Raw genomic sequence first — 24,171 nt, forward strand, 5'->3', positions numbered from 1 at the left:
ATCTCAAAGCGCTTCACAGAATATACTGTAAAGTGAATTGACTGTTTATTTCATTATTATACCACCCACTACTTGCCTCTCTCCCCACCCCTCTCTCCCACTCTCTTGTAACCCCACGCCCCACTCTGCCTTCCATGGCATGGTAAAGTGGATTTATTTGCTTTCTACATTACATTGATTTTACTCTTCGATTTTGGCCTGATAGTGATTCACTATTTACACTATTCATTTAATGTCACTACTTCTCTTAACCCCTCTGATGATGCAGATTCAAGGGGGATTGGAGACTCCCAACGTGTCCTGGAACAGCTTTGGTAACTTTAATGGGAGCTGGGGCTTTGGACCAACCTGGTGTCTGATCTATTTGAGTATGGATAGTCCTTTACAAGCTGAGTATATGCAGTAGCCGGCCTGCACTAGGTCCCCCCCTCCCCACCAGGGACAGGGATTTCAAGATCAGACCAGACCTAAGAATAATTAAAGTATATGGAACTGCTTGGGGATGTATTGAGCTGCTCAGAGGTGGGTGGAGCTGCTCGGTGACCTACTTTATCAGACGAGCTGAATAGGAAAGTGAAGACATTAACCATAAGCATAATTAATACCAGGTACTTGTATAAATGTATATAGTTACAATGACAGATATATGTTTTGAAAGAGAATATCCCCACCCACAACATATAGTAAGTTACATAACTAAATACATTATGAAAACAAAGTTAACTGGTAAATTGTGTGATTTAAAGAAACCACATGAGCTGTTTGTGTTTGTCACTTTAGGTTTGAAAGATGATGGTGAAGAAAAACAAACCGAAAGTTTTGAGTATGACTTGATAGGAGTAACTGTTCACACGGGGACAGCAGATGGAGGGCATTACTATAGTTTCATCAGAGATATCGTTAATCCACATGCTTACAGAAACAACAAATGGTAATTTATAGAGTTGATTAATGCTTTTTCAAAAGAATACTGTCTGAGCTAGTTATAAAACCAACAAAAATGCTGAATATTCATCTCCATTAATATCCGGTTCTATGTTTATTCGACAGTTATTAAAAACGTGAAAAGCATAATTTATGTTCAAAGGTGATTTCACATCCATGAAATGTGATATTGATAGAATCATTTAAAGAACTGCTAAAGAATATAGCTATATATATATAATTATCTTAAACATCAGTATATAGCCCTATTGAAAATCCTTTTAAACAAGTGTGTACAGTACTGTTTGTCTTACCTATTTTGTCACTTTGTTTAGGTTTCTGTTTAATGATGCTGAAGTCAAACCCTTTGATTCTGCTCAACTTGCCTCTGAATGCTTTGGTGGAGAAATGACCGTAAGTCTTTAAATATTCAACTTAAAGGGGTTGTAAATATAAGCGGTGAAGTTATTCCTTTTTGTTGCATTTGTTCACTGCGCTCTCAAGTTAATAACTGCCAATGTTTCTCAGCATGTTTTATTCCTCTGCTCACTTATTTAGGCCACCTGAGTTGCCATGACATCTCTTTCCAGCTAAGAATTGTAAGTAATTTCTGTGATTGAGAATGTTCTGTAGCTGTGTAAAGTGTGCCTCCAGAACATTCATTTTGCGATTTAAATGGATGATATTGAGGACTTTACACAGAAAAGTGTGAGTCCTTGGTGGCATAATTTACACACAATTCCTAGTAGGAAAAAGATGTTCTAGCAGCCTAAAAGTGAGCACAGAGTACTCTCCCTAGATGCACAAGCAAGTCAGAGTAAATAAAGGTTGAAAGGAATAAAGAAACAAATTTACGACTTCAGCAATGGGGGTTATTTTCTCTCTGATGCAAAACACTTTGGGGTGAAAGAAGATGCTAATATTAGAATGTTTGGTGATTTTCCCCTTTTTTATATTGTATATAACAAAAAAATGTTGTATTTGTAAAATATTGTGAAAGAGATTTACTTGTGAATGGTACCAGTAGGGCTCGATGTTTCAAATTGTCCATCCACCCTGTCCCACATTCCACCCAGTGTTGCCATATGCTAAAGTAGTTTAACATTGGTACGTTAATCAGGGGTGTGCTTGTGGAAACCTTTGTCAGGTTGATTAACTTTTCATAACTGGCACGGACTAGTTGGGCCAAATGGCCTATTTCCGTGCTGCACAATCTACATAAACTTAGCTCATTGCTGAGGACGTGCTATCAGAAATCACTCCCGCTTACTGTGAAAATAAGCAAAATCTCTCCTTAAGTGCATTCTGGTTTTAGCCAAGTCAATTTGCAGCAATATGGACATTGGGGAAATGTCTTTATTTGGAAAATTGCATCTGGCCTTACCTTTGGGCTTGGGTCTCTGGTGTTTCACTGTCCAATAATTGTGTTCTCGAATGCCTGAACACTTCCGGCAAATCAGCTATCATTCTACTCATACCTTTGGAAATTTGAGGTGGTGGAACTGTTAACTATTTTGTGCCAATAATATTTCCTACCTGCAAGATAATTTGTCTCCTTGTTTTTGCCTCCTTCCTCTAACCCACATAGAAACCTTTTTTTTTAGCATAGAAACCATTCAGCCCACCATGTCTGTGCCATTGCTATCTCCGTTTTTAATACCTTTTTTTATTAATCTCACTTTCCAGGTCTATCTTCATTTACGTTTAACATTTTACTTCTCTGGTGCTTACACAGATCCCATTTAAATGATGTTATTGATTCTGCTTCAATAATCGCTTTTTGCAATGAATTTTAGACATAACAACCCTCCTAGTACCAAAATTCCTTCTAACCATACCCCAGGCACTATTACAATACAATAATAATAATCTTTGCATTTGATATAGAGCTTTATCATGCCATTGAGACGTCTCAAAGCGCTTCGCAGAATATATTGTAAAGTGGATTAACTGTGTATTTTGTGGGCAATACTCAAAACAAATTTACATTTATATAGCACCTTTCACTTCGAGACGACGTCCCAAGGTGCTGGACAGTTCAGGGTTTGCACCCGAGCTGAGGCTGGAGGGTAGGGGTGGGGTGAAAGGTGGCCAATAGCCAGTCAAGTATAAAGGTCTTGAGACGGACCTTGAAGGTGGTGAGGCAAGGGGTGAGTTGAAGGGACTAAGGGACTCCAGGATGGAGTTCCAGAGAGTAGGTGAAGATGTGCTGAAAGACTGACCATTGATGATGGGGCGGGGGCATGTGAAGCTGCCTGGTAAATTGTAAGGAAGCTTATTCCCAGGCTTTGTGACCAGTGTCAGAAAATGTATGAGAGCTGGTGTTGCTTTTTACTTCCATCCCTCTAAGCAAATACCTCTGGTCAATACCACGACCGCCATCATTTGATTTGATCAGGATTTGAGAAATCACAGGTGCAAACCTGGTTGGTACCTTGAACGTTTTTAATTCTGGTTGATTTGCTTTTCCATAACTGATGTTAACAGAAGCCGTTAGCATTCTGGGATTTTGTACGTGTAACAAGACAAGGTTAGTATCTGCTTCCAGGATATAGAATCCTACAAGTACATAATTTCTGTGTTTTTTTATATACAGACGAAGACATATGATTCTGTCACAGACAAATTCATGGATTTCTCCTTTGAAAAGGTAATTATTTTTGGAGCTAGTCAGAAGGATTCCATATTGTATCTTTCAGTTCAATCTTAAAATGTTTCTAATTTTTTCCAGTTACCTGAATAATTTTTCTCCAACTGTGTAACTGAGCTAAGTATAGGAGTGATGGAGAGGGGAAAGAATGGATACTTCTTATTTTGTGTTCTGGTGCATACAAAATTATTATTATTAAAATTATTATTATAATTAATAATATAATTATTATTACTGTCGCAACAGTCCTATTGCAAAGTAATGATATCTATCGGCCACTTTCTCAAGTGATTGCAGATTACGTGAATGAATCTTAATTATTGGATAAAGGAAAGCTTTGTTTATCGTACATGCATCTTCATCAGATATAAAAGTGGCAATAGTTAGTTTATATTGTCTATTAAACAGGTCCTCATTCAACCCTCTTCCCTTTCATGGTCAAATAATATAACTGATATTGTTCAGACTTGCATGTCAAGAGTGGCTGCTTAAATGAGGTACATATTGATTACTGACATGTCAGGAACCATGCACTCGTGTCGATGGCTTTAGGAGAGATAATAATAATATTAATAATCACAAGCGCTACACAGAATATACTGTAAAGTGTATATTTTGTAGGCGAAATTCGTCACATTTGCACACAGCAGTATCCCACAAAGTTGTGGATTGAGTGACCAAATTATTATTTTTTTATTTTTTTGAAGGGATAATCATCACCCTTCAGATGGAGGGGAAAGATAGTGAGGGAGGGAAGAATACTTTCTTTTGATGAAACATTGACGAGTTATTCTTCCTATTCGTTACCTGGGTTTACTCTTAAATTTTAAAAAACAACTCTTGCATTATTTAAGAAAACGGATGGCCTTGATTCAGTGATAACCCATCAGGCAGTAGTTTTATATTTTCACTAATGTTGGAGATTCACGTTTGCTGATGCAGTACTTTGACTTTAGACACACAGTGCCTACATGCTGTTCTACAAACGTGTGGAAATGGAGGAAGAAAATGGGAAGGAGTATAACTTTGATGTTTCTCCAGAACTTTTGGAGGTATTACATCTTTAATAACCTGATTTATTTTAAAAACGATAGATTACAAAAAAACTACTGTTTATTTCACACTGTTGTATGACACGGTGACTTACTCTCACTACATTTATGCCATGTGGGAAGCAGTTTATTTTGACTAACTACCAATCGAAGATCCAGGACAAGGAAATAAACCGATGTAGCAAAGTTAAGGAAACATTCAGTTAACTGTTAATCTTACTGACATTTAAAGAACTGGTTAAAAATATCAAAAAATGAACAAAAATCTTAAAAATAGTAGTTTATTCTCAGTTGCACAGAAACATTTTCACGATCCATTCTATTTTTTCTCTTCCCCGTGCCCCGTCCAGCATGCTTAATGATGGTTTTATGTTTTTGCTTATTGCAGTGGATCTGGCATGACAACATGCAATTTCTTCAGGACAAGAACATCTTTGAGCATACCTACTTTGGGTGAGTGAGGATGAACCAAAACTTAGTACTGCAGTCCCATTTCTACTTGATCACACTGAAGGTACAAAAAAAAATCTATGGAGTTCTAACAGTGTCTCATAAATAAAATATGTTTGCATTTTCAACTTTAGATTTATGTGGCAGTTGTGTAGCAGCATCCCAAGCACATTACCGGATCCAAAAGCAGTATCGCTAATGACTGCGAAGGTGAGGACTTTATCTAATGATAATAATAAAATTGTATTTGATGTAGTGGGTTATCACTCCATGAGCAATCTCAAAGCGCTTCACAGGATTTACTGTAAAGTGTAATATTATTTGCAACACCCATTTTGCGAGCTCTGTAGTTGATCATCACAAGCAAAACCTAAGAGAGTTTATCTTCTTCGGAATTTTGTTTTGATGAAATTGTGTACGATATGACATGTTTGCTGACTTTAAATGTCCCCTTGATTGCAGCTGAGTACCTCTTTTGTCCTGGAAACATTTATCCATTCCAAGGAAAAGGTAAGCCCAATTAAATCTGCTGCTCTGTCAACATTTATCCTTCAATATCATATTTAGGAAAATAACAGAATTGGGGTATAAGTGGGCGGGGGTGAACCTGATTACCTGAGTTATAATTTGAAAGATTTTTTTTTCTTTCCAGAATAGCACCAAGTTGATAGGCGCCATGTTATGTGGTTTTACGGTTCACAAGGTTGTTTTGTGTGTTTATTTTGATAGCCCACCATGTTGCAGTGGATCGAGCTTTTAACAAAACAGTTCAACAACAGCCAGGCAGCATGTGAGGTAAGGAGCCACACGACCCTCAATATCGTCATATGTTGGTTACGGTGCTGCTGATCATGGGCCTGAATCCATTTCAGGAACATAACACAGTGTGGGTGAATTAAACCAGTAGTAACAGAATGATTTAATTTCTTAAGAGGAAGACTTTTTCAAAAAAAAGTTTACTTTTTTACTTTCGAAGTCCTGCTAGCTTATTTTCATAATTAACTTTTTTTTCTTTGCATGTCACACTGTTGTGACATTCATTTTCTCCATTTCTTATGGCAAGTCTCTGAATGACCAACGGGATAATACTAACATATGTATTTGCACAGATCTCATTCATTTTTTAATTTGTATGACAGCAAAGCAAAATTGAGTTGTACCGTTTTGAAAAAGTCAATGTTGTTGGGGTTCGGAGGGTGGGCGGAACTCCTGAATATCTTGTCATAATCTTACTTTGTGATATTTTAAAATCTCTTCCTGCACGCATTCGTTTTGGGGATTTAAAAATTTTAGAAGTGAAAATTAGAACACTTTATGAAGTGGAAATAGAAAAAAAACACTTCTGGTATAACAGAGTTTTAAGTGATCCTTTACCTATAATTAAAAAGTATAGTCATTGTGCAGTAAGGGTATTGAAGACCGACCGGGCTTCATTCAGTGATTCTTCTTCATTTGTTATGTTTCACGTACCCCTCAAGAATATTCCTCAAGACATCAGTGTGAGATACTGCAGAGACATTGTGGGATGCTGTCCCTTTAAGACACTGAAAAGCATCAATTGCCTTTTTCTGTGTTATATAACTCCACCATTCCATTGGTTTCTTTCGGGCTCACTCACTTCTCTTACCTTGTGTCTTTTCACGCTTTGAGATATGCTTAAGTACACGCTCTGCTTGTGGCGACAAAAAATCTAATTATTAAACAGCTGCACTATTTATTAACACACTTAGGTAGTTGGTAAAGAAATGTAATTTCCGTTAGTCTTCAGAAATGTTTAATTGATCAGAAGATTTGAATGGTCAGTAATACTTTCTGCTAACAATGAAACTGGTGATAAAGTTGTGGATAATGAAGTAATTAATGGCTATTTTGGAGTCATGGAATTCAAAATGGTTAATTCCATATTCTGTCTGTACAGTGGTTTTTGGATCGAATGGCAGATGATGACTGGTGGCCAATGCAAATCCTCATTAAGTGTCCAAATCAGATTGTAAGACAGGTATGAAGTGCTTTATCTCGGTACTTGTAATTATTATTTCATTTGTGAACATTGTACTGTATAAGCGTGTCTAAAGTGAATTATTTTGTGGCATTCTAACTTTGTGAATTACTGTACTTTTGAATGAATTGCTTGGATCAAGTTTAGGAATTCACACAAACAAAACTGCGATTTTAAAATTCTTCTCTTACACTTTACTTTGGGCTCTACAGATGTTCCAGCGCTTATGTATTCACGTAATTCAGAGGCTCCGACCAGTGCATGCACATCTCTACCTTCAGCCAGGAATGGAAGACGGGTAAATGACCAAATCACTACGCTTCTGAAAGCTTTTAATAAAACACAGATTATTTGTTATCGAACTTGTAGCCCCTTGACATGTTAAACGCCTGGATCATGTTAATCCCACACAATCTTTTGTTTTAATGAGAACAAGTCCAACTTTCCGTTTTTTTTTGGTGTGCCTTAGTTACATGACTGACACTTTTTTCTGTGGCATGCAGAATTTGTTTGCAATATCTGTGTTCTTTGCTTCCAGAACTGAGTAATCCTGAGAAGTTAATAATCATAATAATAATAATAATAATTCATGCATTTGATATAGCGCCTTATCACGTTGTTGAAACGTCTTAAAGCGCTTCACAGAATATACTGTAAAGTGGATTGACTGTGTATTTTGTGGCAAAACACAATATATAAAATGGCAATAGATCTGTACCATTATGGCAGACTTAAATCGTGAATTACTTGTACTCCCCAGTACTTCAAATTCAAAGCTCATAATGTAGATTAGGGCGTTTCTATTTTATGTTTTAAAAATCCCGATGTGGTTAGGGACAAAAGTCAATCATCGAGTTTTAAACTTAACAAATCAGTCAAACTTATAGAATGTTTCAGGTTAACTTGTTGCATGGGATTCTTTTGAATCTATTTTGTACTATGGTTAACACATTTAGTCCATCCACTAGCTGATGATCTAAATTTTGTACGTAATATGCCTCAATGTCTGCTTTTGTAGTTCTGATGATATGGATGGTCCCGTAGAAGATATAGGAAGTCGTTCATGTGTAACACGGTTTGTGAAGACATTACTGTCTATTATGGAGCATGGAGTAAAGCCTCACAGCAAACATCTCACAGAATATTTTGCATTCTTGTTTGAGTTTGCAAAAATGGGAGAGGAAGAGGTAAGTAAAGGGATCATAGAATCTTACAGTACAGAAAGAGGTCATTCGGCCCATCATGCCTGTGCTGTCTCTTTGAAAGAGCTGTCTAGCTAGTCCCATTCCCCAGCTCTTACCCCATAGCCCTCCAATTTTTTCCTTTTTAAGTACCTATCCAATTCGCTTTTCAACGCTACTATTGAATCTGCTTCCATTACCCTTTCAGGCTGTGCATTCCAAATAGTAACAATTCTGCGGGTAAAGAAAATTTTCCACGTCTCCCATCTGGTTCTTTTGCCAATTATCTTAAATCTGTGCCCTCTGGTTACTGACCCCACGCATCAGAGGAAACAGTTTCTCCCTATCTACTCTCTCAAAACCCTCATAATTTTGAACACCTCTATTAAATCTCCCCTCGATCTTCACTGCTCTAAGGAGAATAATCCCAGCCTCTTATAGTCTCTCCATATATGTTTTGGATATGTTTTAAACTGTGTAGTTGGGGGAGGGGGGAAGAGGAGAGGATGTAAAGTACAATAATACAACAGAACTTGCATTTATATAGCACCCTTCAGGCAGGGTAGCGTCCCAGAGCGCTTGACAGTGTCGGAGCACGACGCCGGGGTTAGGGGGAAGTGACCGTATGCACAGTTGAAGAGAAAGGTCTTCAAACGCAACCTGCAGATAAGAAGGAGGTGGCAAGATGGAGCGATAGAGGAAGAGTGTTGGGGGCGTAGTGGTTGAAAGTGCGGCCACCGCTGGTGGAACGGAGGGCACGTGGGACATGCAGAAGGCTGGAGCGAGTCGAGTAGAGGCAGCGGGTAGTGGGTTGGGTGGTAAGCAGGTTGGAAGGTAGGCAGGTGCCAGGGCATGAAGGGATTTGCAAAGGAGTGTGAGGATCTTGAAATCAATCAATCTGTTCGGCATGGGAAATTGATAATCTCCCACCTTTGTGCCAGACTTTATTAATTATGGCATTTCATTGTTCTAGAGTCAGTTTCTTTTGTCACTACAAGCCATATCGACAATGGTGCATTTTTACATGGGAACAAAAGGTCCAGAAAATGTAAGTGCATTCCCTGCAAAGTTTCTCAATGTTACCTTTTGAAATTGCCCTTCTTGTAGATTGTGAAGTTTTCCAAACTGTCTCACTAATGTTTTATTGTAACTTGCAATAATTTGAATTGATTTGAAAATACAGTAAACTCTGATAACTCGACCCTGGCTTAACACGCCACTACCACTTAAGTCATCATGCTGTTAATATCGCGGCTGCATTTATTTATGTATTTGTACATATGTCTAACTCGCCGCTCCAGATAACTGAGCCGCTTTCCCTAGGAGTGATGAGTTATCAGGAGTTTACTGTAGAAGAGGTGTAAATCTTTGAATTTTGCACAGTCCTAAATCTGAGAGATACTTCCAAATATTTTTAGCTAAATGCTAAGTTCGATTGCTTTTTAATACAGTGCCAAATCGTCGACTATAGTCTTTAAAGCGTAAAAAAATGCAGAAACATAGAAATTTGTCAATTGAATGGCTTGCTCCATGATAGACGAATAAAGTAATGATGCTTGTCAGACTGAAAATATACATGTAAGGTTATGAAATGGAAGCTGGTGACTGAAGTTAGGTAACAGATATTTTGTATATTCATTTATAGCAGTTTCCCCAGCCACAGGTCGAAGTATTGTCTGAAGAAGAAGGTGAGGAGGAAGAGGAGGAGGAGGACATCTTATCTTTAACAGAGGAGAAGTACCGACCTGCAGCATTAGAGAAGATGATTGCCTTGATTGCACTTTTAGTAGAACAGTCTCGTTCTGAAAGGTAAGGCTTACACGTGTTACAGAATAAAATTAGGGATGCAATTTTTGTACCTACTTAATTAGCTTTCAGATAACTCGTATTATTTATCACTTCTGCATGTAGCCACTTGATTTTTTTAGTAAAATATTTAATTTATACATTTTCTAAAATAATCATTATCAGCAGAGTTGAGTTCAAATAAATTTCAAACCTAATGGCAATGTATTTGACTTGTAATGAAATATTAAAACAGTAAGTTTTATAAAATGCAGTAGACCTGAATATATGCTTATCACTTGTTTTCATGTGATCTGGATTAAATTTGTCATTTTTGTTAGCTACTTTTGTTATGACCTCATTCATAAATAAGGTTCTTTGTTTTTAGAATTTTTTAAAAAAGGATTCATTGAATCCAGGTAAAAATTGAGATGGAGGGAAGAAAAATGCTGTACTTTGTGGGAAAAGCTTTAGATTTCCCAAGAGCTCAGCAAACATGTTAGCACATTTAGTTGGTTTTACTCGTACAGGTTTCTAAAATAATGTTCTAGTTTAATTTATTTGGACAATTCCTTTTTTTTATGTTCAGCTTTTAACTCCTTATCTATCCGACCACACAATAACCGTTCACCCTTTTTAGGTCCATTAAATTAGTATTTTTCCTTTAAATATTCTGTGTGGAAAAGGGGGAAGGAAAAAAAGAGGGGGAAGAGAGAAGATGAACTGAGTCACCTTGGGACTGAATTGGCTAAGAAGATATGCTTTGGAAAATTAGACAAACCCACAGTAATTCAAGGCACGTTAGTCATGATCACAAGCCTGTAAGCCAGAACTATAATGGGCTGCCGTGCTGCACAGTTACCAATATATATATATAAATATATATATTAAAATGGTACGATGGGAAGAAGAGAACACACTACATTCTGACCAGGTGTAATATCCATAAATAGCTAAGAGAAACCTTGGGGCTAAATGTTACAAGAATCTGTAAATCTATGTAGGCTGGCAATACATGAGCAAAATTTTTTTTTTAAAAAAAGGAATAATTTGAGCATCATTGTTGCTGAATATTTTATTAAACAGACAACTAAGAACCTTATTGTCATGGTGGACGAATGTAGTTTTTAATATTCCAATCATGACATCCAGGATCTAGCCCTAAGTGTTTTAGTCATTATTGTTAATTATTTTTAAAACTTTTGTTTTCAATAGGCATCTTACATTGTCACAGAATGACATGGCTGCCTTGACAGGAGGCAAGGTATCGTCAATAGACACAGAACTGGTGATATATATTTATTTTTCTTTTAGAAATCCATGTGTATGATATCTGAGAAGGTATAGGATTACAACGAGATTCTAATCTTCATGTAGATCAAGATTTGTATAACTGTCTGCCTTCGACAAACATAAGATGACACTATTGGGTAATTTAAAATCTGCTTTGTCCCCAGTTAGAATCCCACAATAGTGCCTCTATCTTCTCTGGGCCACACTTCTCTATCCAAAAATCAGTAAGACTCTTAACTGCTTGGCTGAAATAAATGGTTGTCCATCTAAGGCGACCAATTTAAGTTGAAGCTCTGCAGCGTTTAGACTTGCTAACAAATCTGACCCATCGTTGACAGGAGGCACTGAAACATATAGTTTAACAGATATTCCTGGTATTTAGCTGTTCTTTTTTTACCATATTCTCTTATTTTCATGGACTTTTTTCTAGACTCTTCCACTGTGTGTATAGCTGTGTATATATACACAATTCCAAACTCACCAAGAAAAAGCGTGGAAACCATGAAATATTTCAATAACACTTTTGTTTTTTACACAGTGATGTGTTTTAGAAAAAGTAATTTAATGCAATATTAGTTATTTTAGTCTTCCAAGATTTTTCCTTCAGTTCCTTATAGTTTTCCTCTGTGCACTATCTGTGTCCTGTTTTCCTATAGCTATTGCAGGTCATTTTGCCTGTGAAATACCAGCATTGCCCCTTCCCCAACTCACTTCTGCAGTGACTTGAATGTTCTTGACAGAATCCGCTAATCACATTTGATCAATACCTCTTCAGTGTAGCCTTGTGACATCGTTAAGTGGGATCCACTATATTATATTAGTTATTTAGTGAGTTGTGTCCTCTTATGTTGTCGGTACGATTTGTGGTGAGCCTTGAGATGCAGTTTCACACTGGTGTAAAAAGCAGCTAAGGGAAATCCAGTTCAGAGTAGAATTGATAGACTCACTTAACACATCACCCCTTTCCTTTGATGCATTAACTGGATATTCATTATCACTAAGTAGTCTGATTCATGTTTGTAAATTAAAGTCTCAACTCTTCCAGTGCTTCATGCAAATAAATATTAGCTGGTTTTGAGACTTAACATTCACTTCCACGTGCTTTGATATTTAAGAATTAGCGTAGAACCTATTACAGTAACATGTTCTAGATTTCTGCAGCATCCTCTGAAAAATAGAGATATCAACAAGTGGCAGAAAGTAGGTTCTGGGCAATTATTTCTTACCTTTCTTTACTGTCAAAAGGGGAAATATCTTATCAGATGAAATCCTATTTAGTATCGTCTTGTGATGTGTTTCAGTGGGATTCACTATCATATATAAACTATTTAATCATTGTGCCCTCATTTGTACTAAAGTGGATTAAACTTTGACATGCTTTAAAATGCCCTAGTATCACACACACTAAGAACATGCAAGACTGCTGAAGGCAGCTAATCTCTTTAGTGAGAATTTCATGTTTTAAATTTTAGTGTATTTTCTGTTTTGTTTCTTAGTCCATTTTCAAGCAATTCTGTTGAGAAAATAAGTGTTTGGGAAGGGAGGGGGTTAACAATATTTAGGATGTGTGTTTTACATGTTTTCCTCAGTGATTCAGAGTTTTTTTTTCTGGTACGTCGATGGGCAGATCGCTTTTCCGGGGATAATAATTCCTTCAAAAAAAAAAAAAATTGGTCACTCATTCCATGACTATTTGTGGGACACTGCTGTGCGCAATTGGCTGCCGAGTTTCACCCACAAAATATACAGTCAATTAACTTTACAGTATTTTCTATGAAGCACTTTGAGGTGTATAGAAGACGTGTTAAGGCGCTATATCAAATGCGAGGATTATTATTTGCCAGCATTCTTAAAACTTACTGCAGCACTTTTTCTTTTCTCGTTTCAGGGTTTTCCATTTTTGTTCCAACATATCCGTGACGGTATTAACATCCGCCAGACCTGCAACTTGATCTTCAGCCTCTGCCGTTATAATAACCGTCTTGCAGAACACGTACGTAACGTTCACTTTTCGTAGAATGCAACATTGGTCTCAAAACCTTTCTCTTTGACCGAGCCTTCAGTTCCCCTCTCGACTCTCTTCCCCCTCCTTGCTCCTTCCCTCCCTTCCCTCCCCTCACCCTGACCATTTCGCCCCTCCTCGCTCCCTCCCTTCCCTCCCCTCACCCTGACCATTTCCCCCTGCTCGGGTCCTGACCCAACTGTGCAGCGCCTTGGGATATCCTCCTGACGTGAAAGGCGCTTTATAAATGGAATCCTGTTGTTGTTGTTTTATTGTATCTTGGATCCCCCCTGCTCCCACCCCCACTCTACAAAAAAGCCTATGTTTTAACAATGATTTTTACATTTTAGATTGTGTCCATGCTGTTCACATCCATAGCAAAACTGACGCCAGAGGTATGTCCTGTGTTATTGTATACAATTGACGTTTGAGTCACAGTCTTATTACTGATTTTTCTTGTGGCCTTGACTAAAATATGGATCATATTGTATAATAACTTACTTCGTAACATCTCTAAGGGGATAGGGATAATGGAATATTTGACGACCGTCTTTGTTTCAAATCCAGACTATATATAATGTGAAAATAAATAATTTTAGTGGGCCAGATATTTTGCTTCACAGGCTATGGTAATGTTGTGGCATATAATGAATGTGTGAAACTGACTCCATGGTTGCACACTACAACTCACCAAACCAGTCAGGAACCTAGGTGTCTTGTTCGACCCTCAACTGTCTTTTCTCCCTCACATTCAAGCCATGACCCGCTCTGCCTTCCCTCACCTCCGTAACATCGCCCGACTCCGCCACTACCTCACCCCTCAGGCCGCTGAAACTCTTGTTCATGCCTTCATCATCTCCAGGCTCGACTATGCAAAGGCCCTGCTTGTCGTCCTTCCCAACTCCTTCCTCCACAGGCTGCAGATAATCCAGAACTCTGCAGCCCGTGTCCTCTTCCGCACCAAACTCTGTGACCCCATCTCCCCCACTCTCGCCCGACTCCACTGGCTCCCTATCCTTCAGAGGATCCAGTTCAAGATCCTGGTCCTCACCTACAAAGCCCTCCATGGCTTCGCCCCACCCCACTTCTGCGACCTCCTAACCCCCAACCAATCCGCCCATTCCCTCTGCTCAGCCTGCTCTGGCCTGTTCCACATCCCCCGACCCACCCGCCCCACCATTGGCAGGAGAGCCTTCAGCCACTCTGCCCCCAACCTCTGGAATTCCATCCCTCAGTCACTCTGCCTCGCCCCCTCCTTAGCCTCCTTCAAGTCCTGCCTCGAGACCCTCCTCTTCGACCATGCCATCGGTCACCCCCCTTCCCGCCCCTGCCTTAATCCCCCAACCCCAGCTCGGGTCTGATATGCTGTACTCTGTCCAGCGCCTTGCGACGTCCTTCCGACGTGAAAGGCGCTATACAAATGTAATCTTGTTGTTGTTGGTACAAAGTCAACAAAGTTGTTTCAGTGACCTACCTCAACATAGATTCATAAAATTTTAGCACAGAAACGGGCCATGCAACCAGTCAAGTCTGGTGTTTTGCTTCACATAAATTAATCCCACTGGCTCCCATACTCTTCAGTGTCTCTCATCTTCAATAATGTATCCAATACATTTTTAAAACGAATTACAGACTCTGCCTCAACTATTTCTGTGGCAAAGAATTCCTTATTCTATTAACCAGTGTGTAAGGATATTTTCTAACCTCCCCTTACATTAATATTGTGATTATCTTAAATCTAGTTTTTGACCGGATGATATATTACTATTAACCCTATCATAACTTAAGACGTTTATCAGATCACTCTTGAAGCAATCCTTTTAGTCAAAGGTAAGGTGAAAGAATTCATCTTGTACAGAAGCCAAGTCTACCAGCTACCCACAGTTATGAAGGCTACAAAAATCTGTCCATAGTTATGAAGTCTACAGCTTAGACAATTTACCCTTTCCCATTATAAAACAAATTACAGTTTGAAAGAATAGAAATGACCTCAGTACTAGACCTAAGAACTCAAACTTCTCAAGTCTCCATTACTGAAAACACTTCATTCCTAAGAATATCCCAATAAACCTACGCTGCATCTTTTCTATTCTGTAGACAAAGCTGGAAAGAGGGATAGGCAGAAATTAAAGATTTTCATGTTGGGAGGACGTCTCAAAGCTATTGTAAAGTTTAGTATCTGAGTATTTTGTAGGCGAATGTGGCCAAGTTGCACCTTACAACATTTTACAAACTAACATGAAGTGAATGACCAATTTTATCTGGGTACAGTTGGCCAGGATACTGGGGGAAACTCCCTTTTGAATACTGTCATGGGATCTTTTAGCATCCACCTGAACTGACAGATGGCATCTTGGTTTAGCATCACATTCTGAAGGACGGCACCTCCCAACAATACAGCACATCACCAGCACTGAGTTGGAGTGTGAGTTACTTTGTGTACCACAAAGTAATCTTCAACCACACTTTTTTTGAGTTCAAATTCCGATGTGGGTCGTGAACCAACAATCTTCTAACTCAGATGAGAGCGTTACCAACTGAGCCAGGGTGATACACAAATTATTATAATTTGTTTTGAAGGTTTATTGTATTGGGAGAGGGAAGATGATCTAGGCTGTAGTCCTCATAACTGTGGACAGTTACAGGAGAACAATTCTTCCACCCTGCCCCTGACTAAATGGATTGCTTCATTACTGCAGAGTTGAGAATTATTGAAGGTTATCCGTGAAGAGAAGAGCAGCCAAGTAGAAATGAACATTGCTCCTGGGGTATAGAATGGAACCTTGAAACAAAAAGATGTGTGTACAGCTTTTGGTCATTATCGGCTGATGTAAAGATTATTAGTCTGTAAAACCATATATTTTATTGTTCCAGGCTGCACAACCATTCTTTAAGCTGCTGTCCATGTTGATGGAGTTTGCTGGTGGACCACCTGGAATGCCACCATTTGCCTCTTACATTCTGCAGAGAATATGGGAGGTACACACGCATTTTCAATCTGGTATAATCTAAACAATGGTTACATTTTAATGTACTTGGGAAAAGAAGCACAAATTACATTTGTTTAGCACCTTTCATAATGAAAGACGTCCCAAAGCGCTGAACAGACAAGGAATTGACCTAAGATGGGGGTTGGGATCAGGATGGGTGGAGGGAAGGGAGGGTAACAGAAGGCGCGGTCAAAGAGGAGGGTCTTGAAGGAGGCAAAGGAGGGGCCGAGTCGAAGGGACACATGGATGGAATTCCAAAAGGTGCGGGTAGAGAGACTGAAGGCCTGACTGGTGATGGTGAGGCGGGCCGGCTGGGGGGGACATGGAGCAGGCCATCGTCCTCCGAGCGGAGGGAGTGCAAAGGCCAGTATGAGATTAGGGTTCACGGAGGTAGGCTTTGAAAGCAAAGAAAACTTTTAACTCGGGGTGAATTTGGAGCATTGATTTTATTGGATGCAAGAAAGGTAACCGTGCATGCTCATTATATATTTGTTGCTTCCAATTGAAATATGATTTGAAATGCAAATATATGTGAATTCTGAAATGATTTTAGTTTACGCTAGTATTTCTGTCCTTCCTTGCTTTTGCTCAGGTAATCGAATACAATCCTTCACAATGTTTGGACTGGTTGGCAATGCAAACACCACGTAATAAATTAGCTCATAGCTGGGTGCTTCAAAACATGGAGAACTGGGTGGAGCGCTTTCTGCTGGCACACAACTATCCTCGAGTCCGAACATGTAAGTTACCTGCATACAGCGAGTGACAGCAAAATTGCCTTTATTTTTTTTAAAAAAAGTGTGGTTGAAAGTTACTTTGTGGTACAAACTCTTTTTGAGAGACGTTTTGGTGATTTAAGATGGGTTGAGGGAAGAATTGTTGCTTTTTTAAAAAAACATGTTCCTGAATACACTGAGTTTTCTTTGAATAAATAGCAATTTATTATATATATTTAAATATTATATGAGCTTAAACATTGAATCAAGAAACTACAACTTGATTTATAAAGTACCATCATGCAGGGTTACGGCTCGGAGCACTGAACAGTTTGATCCCAAGCCAGGGAGAAAAGGGGTGGTCGGGGGGTGCGACCAATGGTAGAAAAAGATCATCCAGTTCATTGGGTCAGCCAGATTTGGTTTTAGTTCCTTTTGGATGGTTTTAGTTTCGCAACTGAGACCATTTTGTTCTCCCTCTTCTAAAGGGGTCTGATACTTCCTGAAGTCCAGGTGCAACCCACCCTTTGGGACTCTGCCCAAATGACCATTGTTTGCAGGAGTTGTCACTGGATCATAAATGAGAACTGTGAACCCCTAATTATTTTTCTCTCCTTACCCTCTGCTGTTGACAATTTTGGTGACCTTTCCTGCTGCTCCTCAGTTAAGTCACCTCTTAGTAATGGGAACTGGTACCTTTCTGGTCTGTATAGTTCAGTTTTTCACTTAGGAGATGACTTAATCAGCTGAGCAATCAGTGGGAGGCTTATCTGTGACTGCGTATTTTGCACCACATGACGAAAGCCACATCCAGGACAGTTATTCCTTAAGTTTTGTGTCTAGCATCTTTAGCTTTTAATCATATTTCAGTATTTGGGTTTTATGCACACGCAGACATTTTATAGGAAGAGATATATATGCGATGTTTATCCTCTCTGCTCTAACTGGACCCTGCGTTTAAGTGGGGTTTACGGATTCTGTGGGTTGTCAATATTTACCTGAAAATGATATGCCACTAAAATGAACCACATAAAATAACTGAACAAAATGACTTATGTTAATGGAATATTTAATGTTTTTTTTACTCTTCATTTAAAATATCTCCAATTGTTCAGAGTTGTACATTATGCTGACTGCAATATCATTTCCCCCCCGCAACACAGCTGCAGCCTACCTTTTGGTGTCTCTCATTCCAAGTAATTCCTTTCGTCAGATGTTCCGATCCACCCGGTCATTGCACAATCCCACCCGAGACTTGCCTCTTAGTCCAGACACTACTGTTGTCCTGCACCAGGTCTACAATATCCTCCTGGGCCTACTTTCAAGAGCCAAGCTGTATGTCGACGCTGCTGTCCACGGCACCACTAAACTAGTTCCTTACTTTAGCTTCATGACCTACTGTTTGGTCTCAAAGACTGAGAAGTTGATGTTCTCTAGTTACTTCATGGACCTCTGGAACCTCTTCCAGCCTAAGCTGTCTGAACCCGCTATCGCAACAAACCACAATAAGCAGGCACTGCTCATCTTCTGGTACAACGTGTGCGTGGATTGCCCGGAGAATGTCCGCTTCATTGTGCAGAATCCGGTGGTGACAAAAAACATTGCTTTTAATTACATATTAGCTGATCACGATGATCAAGATGTTGTCCTTTTTAACCGGGGGATGCTGCCTGCGTATTATGGGATTTTACGTCTGTGCTGTGAACAGTCCCCTGCTTTTACCCGCCAGCTCGCATCTCATCAGAATATTCAGTGGGCTTTCAAAAATCTTACACCTCATGCTAGTCAGTACCCAGGGGTAAGTGTTGGAACTAATGCAACAGTGCTTAAGTTAACTAATATATCTATATATATATATATATATTATACTTATATTAGGGCCTTTCATGTCGGGAGGGTGTTCTATGGTGCTGGACAGTTGAGGGCTTGCACCTTACCTGGGAGGTGGATTCAGGAAGGGATGGGCGATGGAGGAGTGGAAAGATGACCGAAGGCAAGGTCAAAGAGGATGGTCTTGAGATGCACCTTGAAGGAGATGAGGTAAAGGGTCTCCGGGATGGAGTTCCAAAGAGTGAGGGCAGATAAGCTGAAAGCCTGACCACCGATGGTGGGTATTTTATATGTATTATATTAGAAATGTTATATAAATTCTAAAATACAAAAATTGTACTGTAGGGAAAACCATTTCAATGCAGTTGTTGAGTGATCCTGCAATTTTATAATGGTGATAGTTCCTGTGGAATAAAAGTTAGGTTATTAGGACTCTTGCTTTGAATTCTGTTCAGTATCTAGTAAATATTTGAAATGCACTAAACTAGCCATTCTGTTTCCGAATTATACAGGCTGTTGAAGAACTGTTCAACCTTATGCAGTTGTTTGTAGCTCAAAGGCCAGATATGAGGGAAGAGGAGTTGGAGGACATAAAACAGTTCAAGAAAACCACCATTAACTGCTACCTGCGCTGTCTGGACGGACGCTCCTGTTGGACTACACTTATTAGGTAAATTTAGATGTTTCTTGTAAGCATTTAAATCACATCCAGTAAATTGGGGTAGGATACCAATTAGTTATTGGGAAATCCTATCAGAAATGGTAATGCCTTGCGGAGGTTTAATCAAGCTCCTTTTGAAGCCAGAGTCCAATGCTCAGCTGTAACTAGACTTATCAAGCAACGACCACTCACTATTAGTCAGAGAGATGGTTATTTCCCTTGTGTCAAAAATCCAACTACATTCAAAAGATTCACACTCATTTCCTTATCGATATTTACATATTAAAAGTGCTTATCAGAGGCAGGTAATTTCATGAAACAAATTAGACCTGAAAATTCAATGGAGCTGGCAATCAACATATTACAAGGATCAAAGAAAGAATAGAGGAACTTAATACATTTTTGAAAGGAGGTGCAATCTCTTCCCACACCGACTAATATTCCTTCCACACAAATGGGATTTATGACTGCATATATTGATGGAGTGAGGGGCAGGCACAGAGCCATAGGGTGTGGACCAGTTGAAGCAGCTATTGCTTTCTCGGTTGACGAGGGAGTGGAATGATCTGCAGGAGCACGAGCTTGTGTGATTGTTATCTTAATTGGTTAGTTAGTGGGTGATTCTTGTCATTCTAAGGAATAGAGTGTGAGCTGAAAATAAACCACTAATTATGAGCCCATCGGCTTGATACCAATTGCCATGGGTCCTCGCCCACACCGAAATTGCGATATTCACTTAAGAATTTTCCTTTTTATTATTTTAGTGCCTTCAGAATCCTCCTGGAAACTGACGAAGACAGGTTGCTGGTTGTATTCAATCGAGGACTGATTCTGATGACTGAGGTACATTATTAAGTGCTGCACAATTCAGGAATACCTTGAAATAAAAATCCTTACTTTACTGAATGACGCACAGCAGAAATATTCAACAGTAGCTTTGATTTTATAAATCACTGGTGCGACCGCACTTCGAATACTGTGTGCAGTTCTGTCCACCTCAATATAAAAAGGATATTGCAGTGATTGAGAGGATACAGAGGAGGGCAACCAAAATGATTGAGGGGATGGAGGGACTGGACTACAAGATGCGATTAGATAAACTGGGCTTGTTCACACTGGAGAAGAGAAGGTTGAGGGCGATATGATTACGGTCTTTAAGATTCTGAAGGGAATAGGTAATGTAGACCATGATGAGCTGTTTTATTTTGTACTGAACAGTAAAGCCAGAGGGCATTTCCTGCGATTGAAGGGGGTTAAAATTCAGAACAAATCTGCGGAAACACTACTTCAGTGAGCGAGTAGTAAACTTATGGAATAGGCTCCCTCAGGAGACAGTGGAAGCAGAAAATGTAATTTGTTTCAAGAACAAACTGGATAGATTTCTGCTAGAAAATAATATTTCAGGATACAGTATATAGTTTGGGACATGATACCTCAAGCGACTGCCAGGATGGTGGGAGGTGAACTAGATGGATCTTGGTCTTCTTTTGCCTAGCAAATTCTTATGTTTATGGAATAATGTCTACTTTATCTGGAAGCGAGTTATTTTAACCCTAATTTTCTTAATGTAAAACAAATCCAGAAATCTAGCTCTGAGCATCTTTGTTTAAACACAGTCTTTCAATACATTGCACATGATGTACCATGAGGCCACAGCCTGCCATGTGACTGGGGACTTGGTGGAACTCCTCTCTATTTTCCTGTCTGTACTCAAGTCAACTCGCCCATACCTGCAACGAAAAGGTTTGTGAAACTCTTCTTTTGTTTGAGGAAGTGGGAGACGGAGAATGTTAGGTTTATTAAAATGAGACGTCTCCCTGTGATATTTGATAGATATATTAAGGAGCATTTGTTATCATTGGTGCAATCTATTTTTTTCTAAACATTTTGTCCAATCTGGTTCACATTTATATACCCTCTAATGCTGGGATGGGAAGGGGAGAAATTTGAGTTTTAGAACTTTTACCTGTGGTACTATTTTGGCGGAAAACAAGATCTTCAATGAATGCATTTTGGCTTTGAAAGTCCAATTGTTAAAGATTGACTTGGACACATCAGATGCACCCAGTAAACCTTGTAAGGTTTTTTTTATGTACATATCAAAATAGAAGTATTATCTGTTTATATTCATTGGTAGCTTCCCATGTCTGACAATTCTCAGATGAGTAATTCACCATTGAACAAATTTATAACTGACTTGCTCAAATATCTGCTCTGTTTCATGAAGAGGAGAATGTCTCTCTGGGTTGAAAGTTACTAGCTGAATCTCCCAGACATCTTGCTAGATTTGCATCTTCTAATGTAGAAATCAAGCTCTTCCTTATTCTGACACAAACTGGGCTAGATGCCTGCATTTCCTTTCTACCTCCACCCGCCCATTGAAACACATACAACACTAGAACTTTCTATCATAAAGACATGTTTCACAACATATGCAAACTCATGATCAGAAATACAAATGCAGCCTGCAGAGAGATCTAAAGCAAAGCCCACCTGACAGCAAATTTCAGTTAATCTCCTGGTCCACACTAACATCGCTGACACCAATGTAGAAGGCATGCAGTTGTCAAAGAATTAGAAGGGTGAAATAACCATCTTTATTTCCAACCCAACGTCCAAAAAAAATTGCAAAGCACAGTGGACGGCAAACCCATATGTCCTCGAGCTGCTACTCTCCAGACACAGAGCTCCTCTTGCACTCTTTAGGTCCCTCAACCTCAGGCCTTAGGCCCTTGTCATTCAGTAGTTCATCCCAATGGGGAGAAAGTAGAGGACTGATGAGCAGAGCGTCCTTCCTGGCCTGTGGAGGGTGCTGTGTAGTTGGCAGTGATTCCTCCCCACTCAGTCTGCCCCCAAGCCTCCAGTCAGTTTGAATGGGTGCCAAGGTTGGAGTCCTGTAGCTCAGTGGTTAGAGCACTCGCTTTGCAAGTGAGAGACCTGAGTTCAATTCCAGGCAGGTCAGGGCGAAACCTTGGGCAAGTTTCCTCACTCCACACAGAGCCTAATAATAATCCCTCCAAAACCAAAAACAATAATAAAATTGGTCATTTTCAATCCACGACTGTTTGTGGGACATTGCTGTGCACAATTGGCTGCCACGTTTGCCCACAAATATACAGTCAATTCACTTTACAGTGTGTTCTGTGAAGCGCTTTGGGACGTCCTCCCGACGTGAAAAACGCTATATCAAATGCAAGGATTATTATTATTCTCCCAGACCCACAGACACTATGCCCACATTTAACTTGTGTACTGTACGCTGCCCAACCCCACATTGCATGATGATACTAATGCAAATTGCTATGATTATAATAAAACCGAGTGTGTTTCTTCCTTTATATCCACTTCCAAGTAAAACAAAACACTGTTATTTTGTGCTGTCAAAGTTGGACTTTTATTTGTATTTTGAGAACTGTTACTATTAGTTCTAGTTAATTTTCCTTTTGTCACTGAATTTCTTCAATGGTTTGACCTCCACACTCTCCAGTACTTAGCATTTGCTTCATGATGGCTTCCAGCAATAACAAAGAATAAGTTCTTAAATTGCATTTTGAGATGTCTCGATGTTGTGATAAGGTGTTGTGGTAATCCCTCAAAAAAAATTTGGTCACCCAATCCACGACTGTTTGTGGGACACTGCTGTGTGCAATTGGCTGCCTCGTTTCACCCACACTCAGTTCACTTTACAATATATTCTGTGAAGCACTTTGAGACGTCTTAAAGATGTGATGCAAGGATTATTTTATTAACTGCAAGGATTACTATTATTAAATAAAAACCTGTTTGGTTCTGTATGAAAAACGTTCTGCCTTTTGATTCATTATTTTTTAATCTTGCAATTGCAGATGTGAAGCAAGCATTGATTCAGTGGCAGGAGAGAATTGAATTTGCTCACAAGCTTCTCACATTACTGAACTCTTACAGCCCACCAGAGCTCCGAAATGCCTGTATAGGTAATGATGCTTTTGGGGTGTACTTGATAAAGTATTGCATTAAAGAGAAGATTTGTGTGCTTATTCTTCTAAATCTGTACGCGTTGGAATTTCTTCATCTTTGTTGCTGTGTTTTTTTTGCCTTAATGTAATGCTTGAAAGTAAGTAAGACCTTACTCTTCGACTGTGCTTAAGGTTGCCTCCTCCCTGTCAGCATCAGGCTCTGCCACTGTTAAGCACTCTGAGATGCTGTCCCACGTGAATGACTCTGTATACACACAAGTTGTTGTTGTTGTAATGTATTTGAGGGGACGTGGTGTTATGGTGAGTTTACACACTGTCCTTTCATATCTGCTTATTGGGATCAAATGAAGCCTGGACTGAATAAATATTTCCTATGAAATTATTTCAGCCAGTCTCAACCCAATTCTTAATGGATACAGGTTCACACAATCAAATTGGGTATAATTCAGTACGAATTGGAACTAAATTGGGAATCTCATTCATAGAGGCACAAGGTTGGTTAATGTGGAAAAACAATCCATTTATATCACAGTAAGTTTAGTCAGTAAAGCACCTTGTTGGGAAGAATAGAGGAAACTTTGCATTGCATCTTTCTGTGTTATACCTTTCTTGATGTGCAATATATACACTGAGTGTCAAAATGTATTTCATACACTGCATCGTTATGGGCAAAAAGCTACAG

General features: G+C 39.2%; 1 protein-coding gene across 1 annotated transcript in view; it reads left to right on the plus strand.

Annotated features, from left to right (window-relative positions):
* Nucleotides 1–24,171, plus strand: part of usp34 (ubiquitin specific peptidase 34) — a 90,118-nt gene that overhangs the window by 54,576 nt on the left and 11,371 nt on the right. The window contains 23 exon segments of the mRNA XM_007892500.2: nt 781–931; nt 1,260–1,338; nt 3,521–3,574; nt 4,531–4,626; nt 5,015–5,079; nt 5,211–5,286; nt 5,539–5,586; nt 5,806–5,871; nt 6,995–7,075; nt 7,288–7,373; nt 8,094–8,262; nt 9,230–9,304; nt 9,902–10,065; nt 11,257–11,305; nt 13,223–13,327; nt 13,687–13,731; nt 16,211–16,315; nt 16,919–17,066; nt 18,206–18,840; nt 19,385–19,542; nt 20,298–20,376; nt 21,150–21,276; nt 23,379–23,486. Of these exon segments, the coding sequence (XP_007890691.2) occupies nt 781–931; nt 1,260–1,338; nt 3,521–3,574; nt 4,531–4,626; nt 5,015–5,079; nt 5,211–5,286; nt 5,539–5,586; nt 5,806–5,871; nt 6,995–7,075; nt 7,288–7,373; nt 8,094–8,262; nt 9,230–9,304; nt 9,902–10,065; nt 11,257–11,305; nt 13,223–13,327; nt 13,687–13,731; nt 16,211–16,315; nt 16,919–17,066; nt 18,206–18,840; nt 19,385–19,542; nt 20,298–20,376; nt 21,150–21,276; nt 23,379–23,486 (2,769 nt within the window).

Source organism: Callorhinchus milii, unplaced genomic scaffold (assembly GCF_018977255.1).
Source record: "Callorhinchus milii isolate IMCB2004 unplaced genomic scaffold, IMCB_Cmil_1.0 Scaffold3, whole genome shotgun sequence".
In the NCBI taxonomy this organism is placed as follows: domain Eukaryota; kingdom Metazoa; phylum Chordata; class Chondrichthyes; order Chimaeriformes; family Callorhinchidae; genus Callorhinchus; species Callorhinchus milii.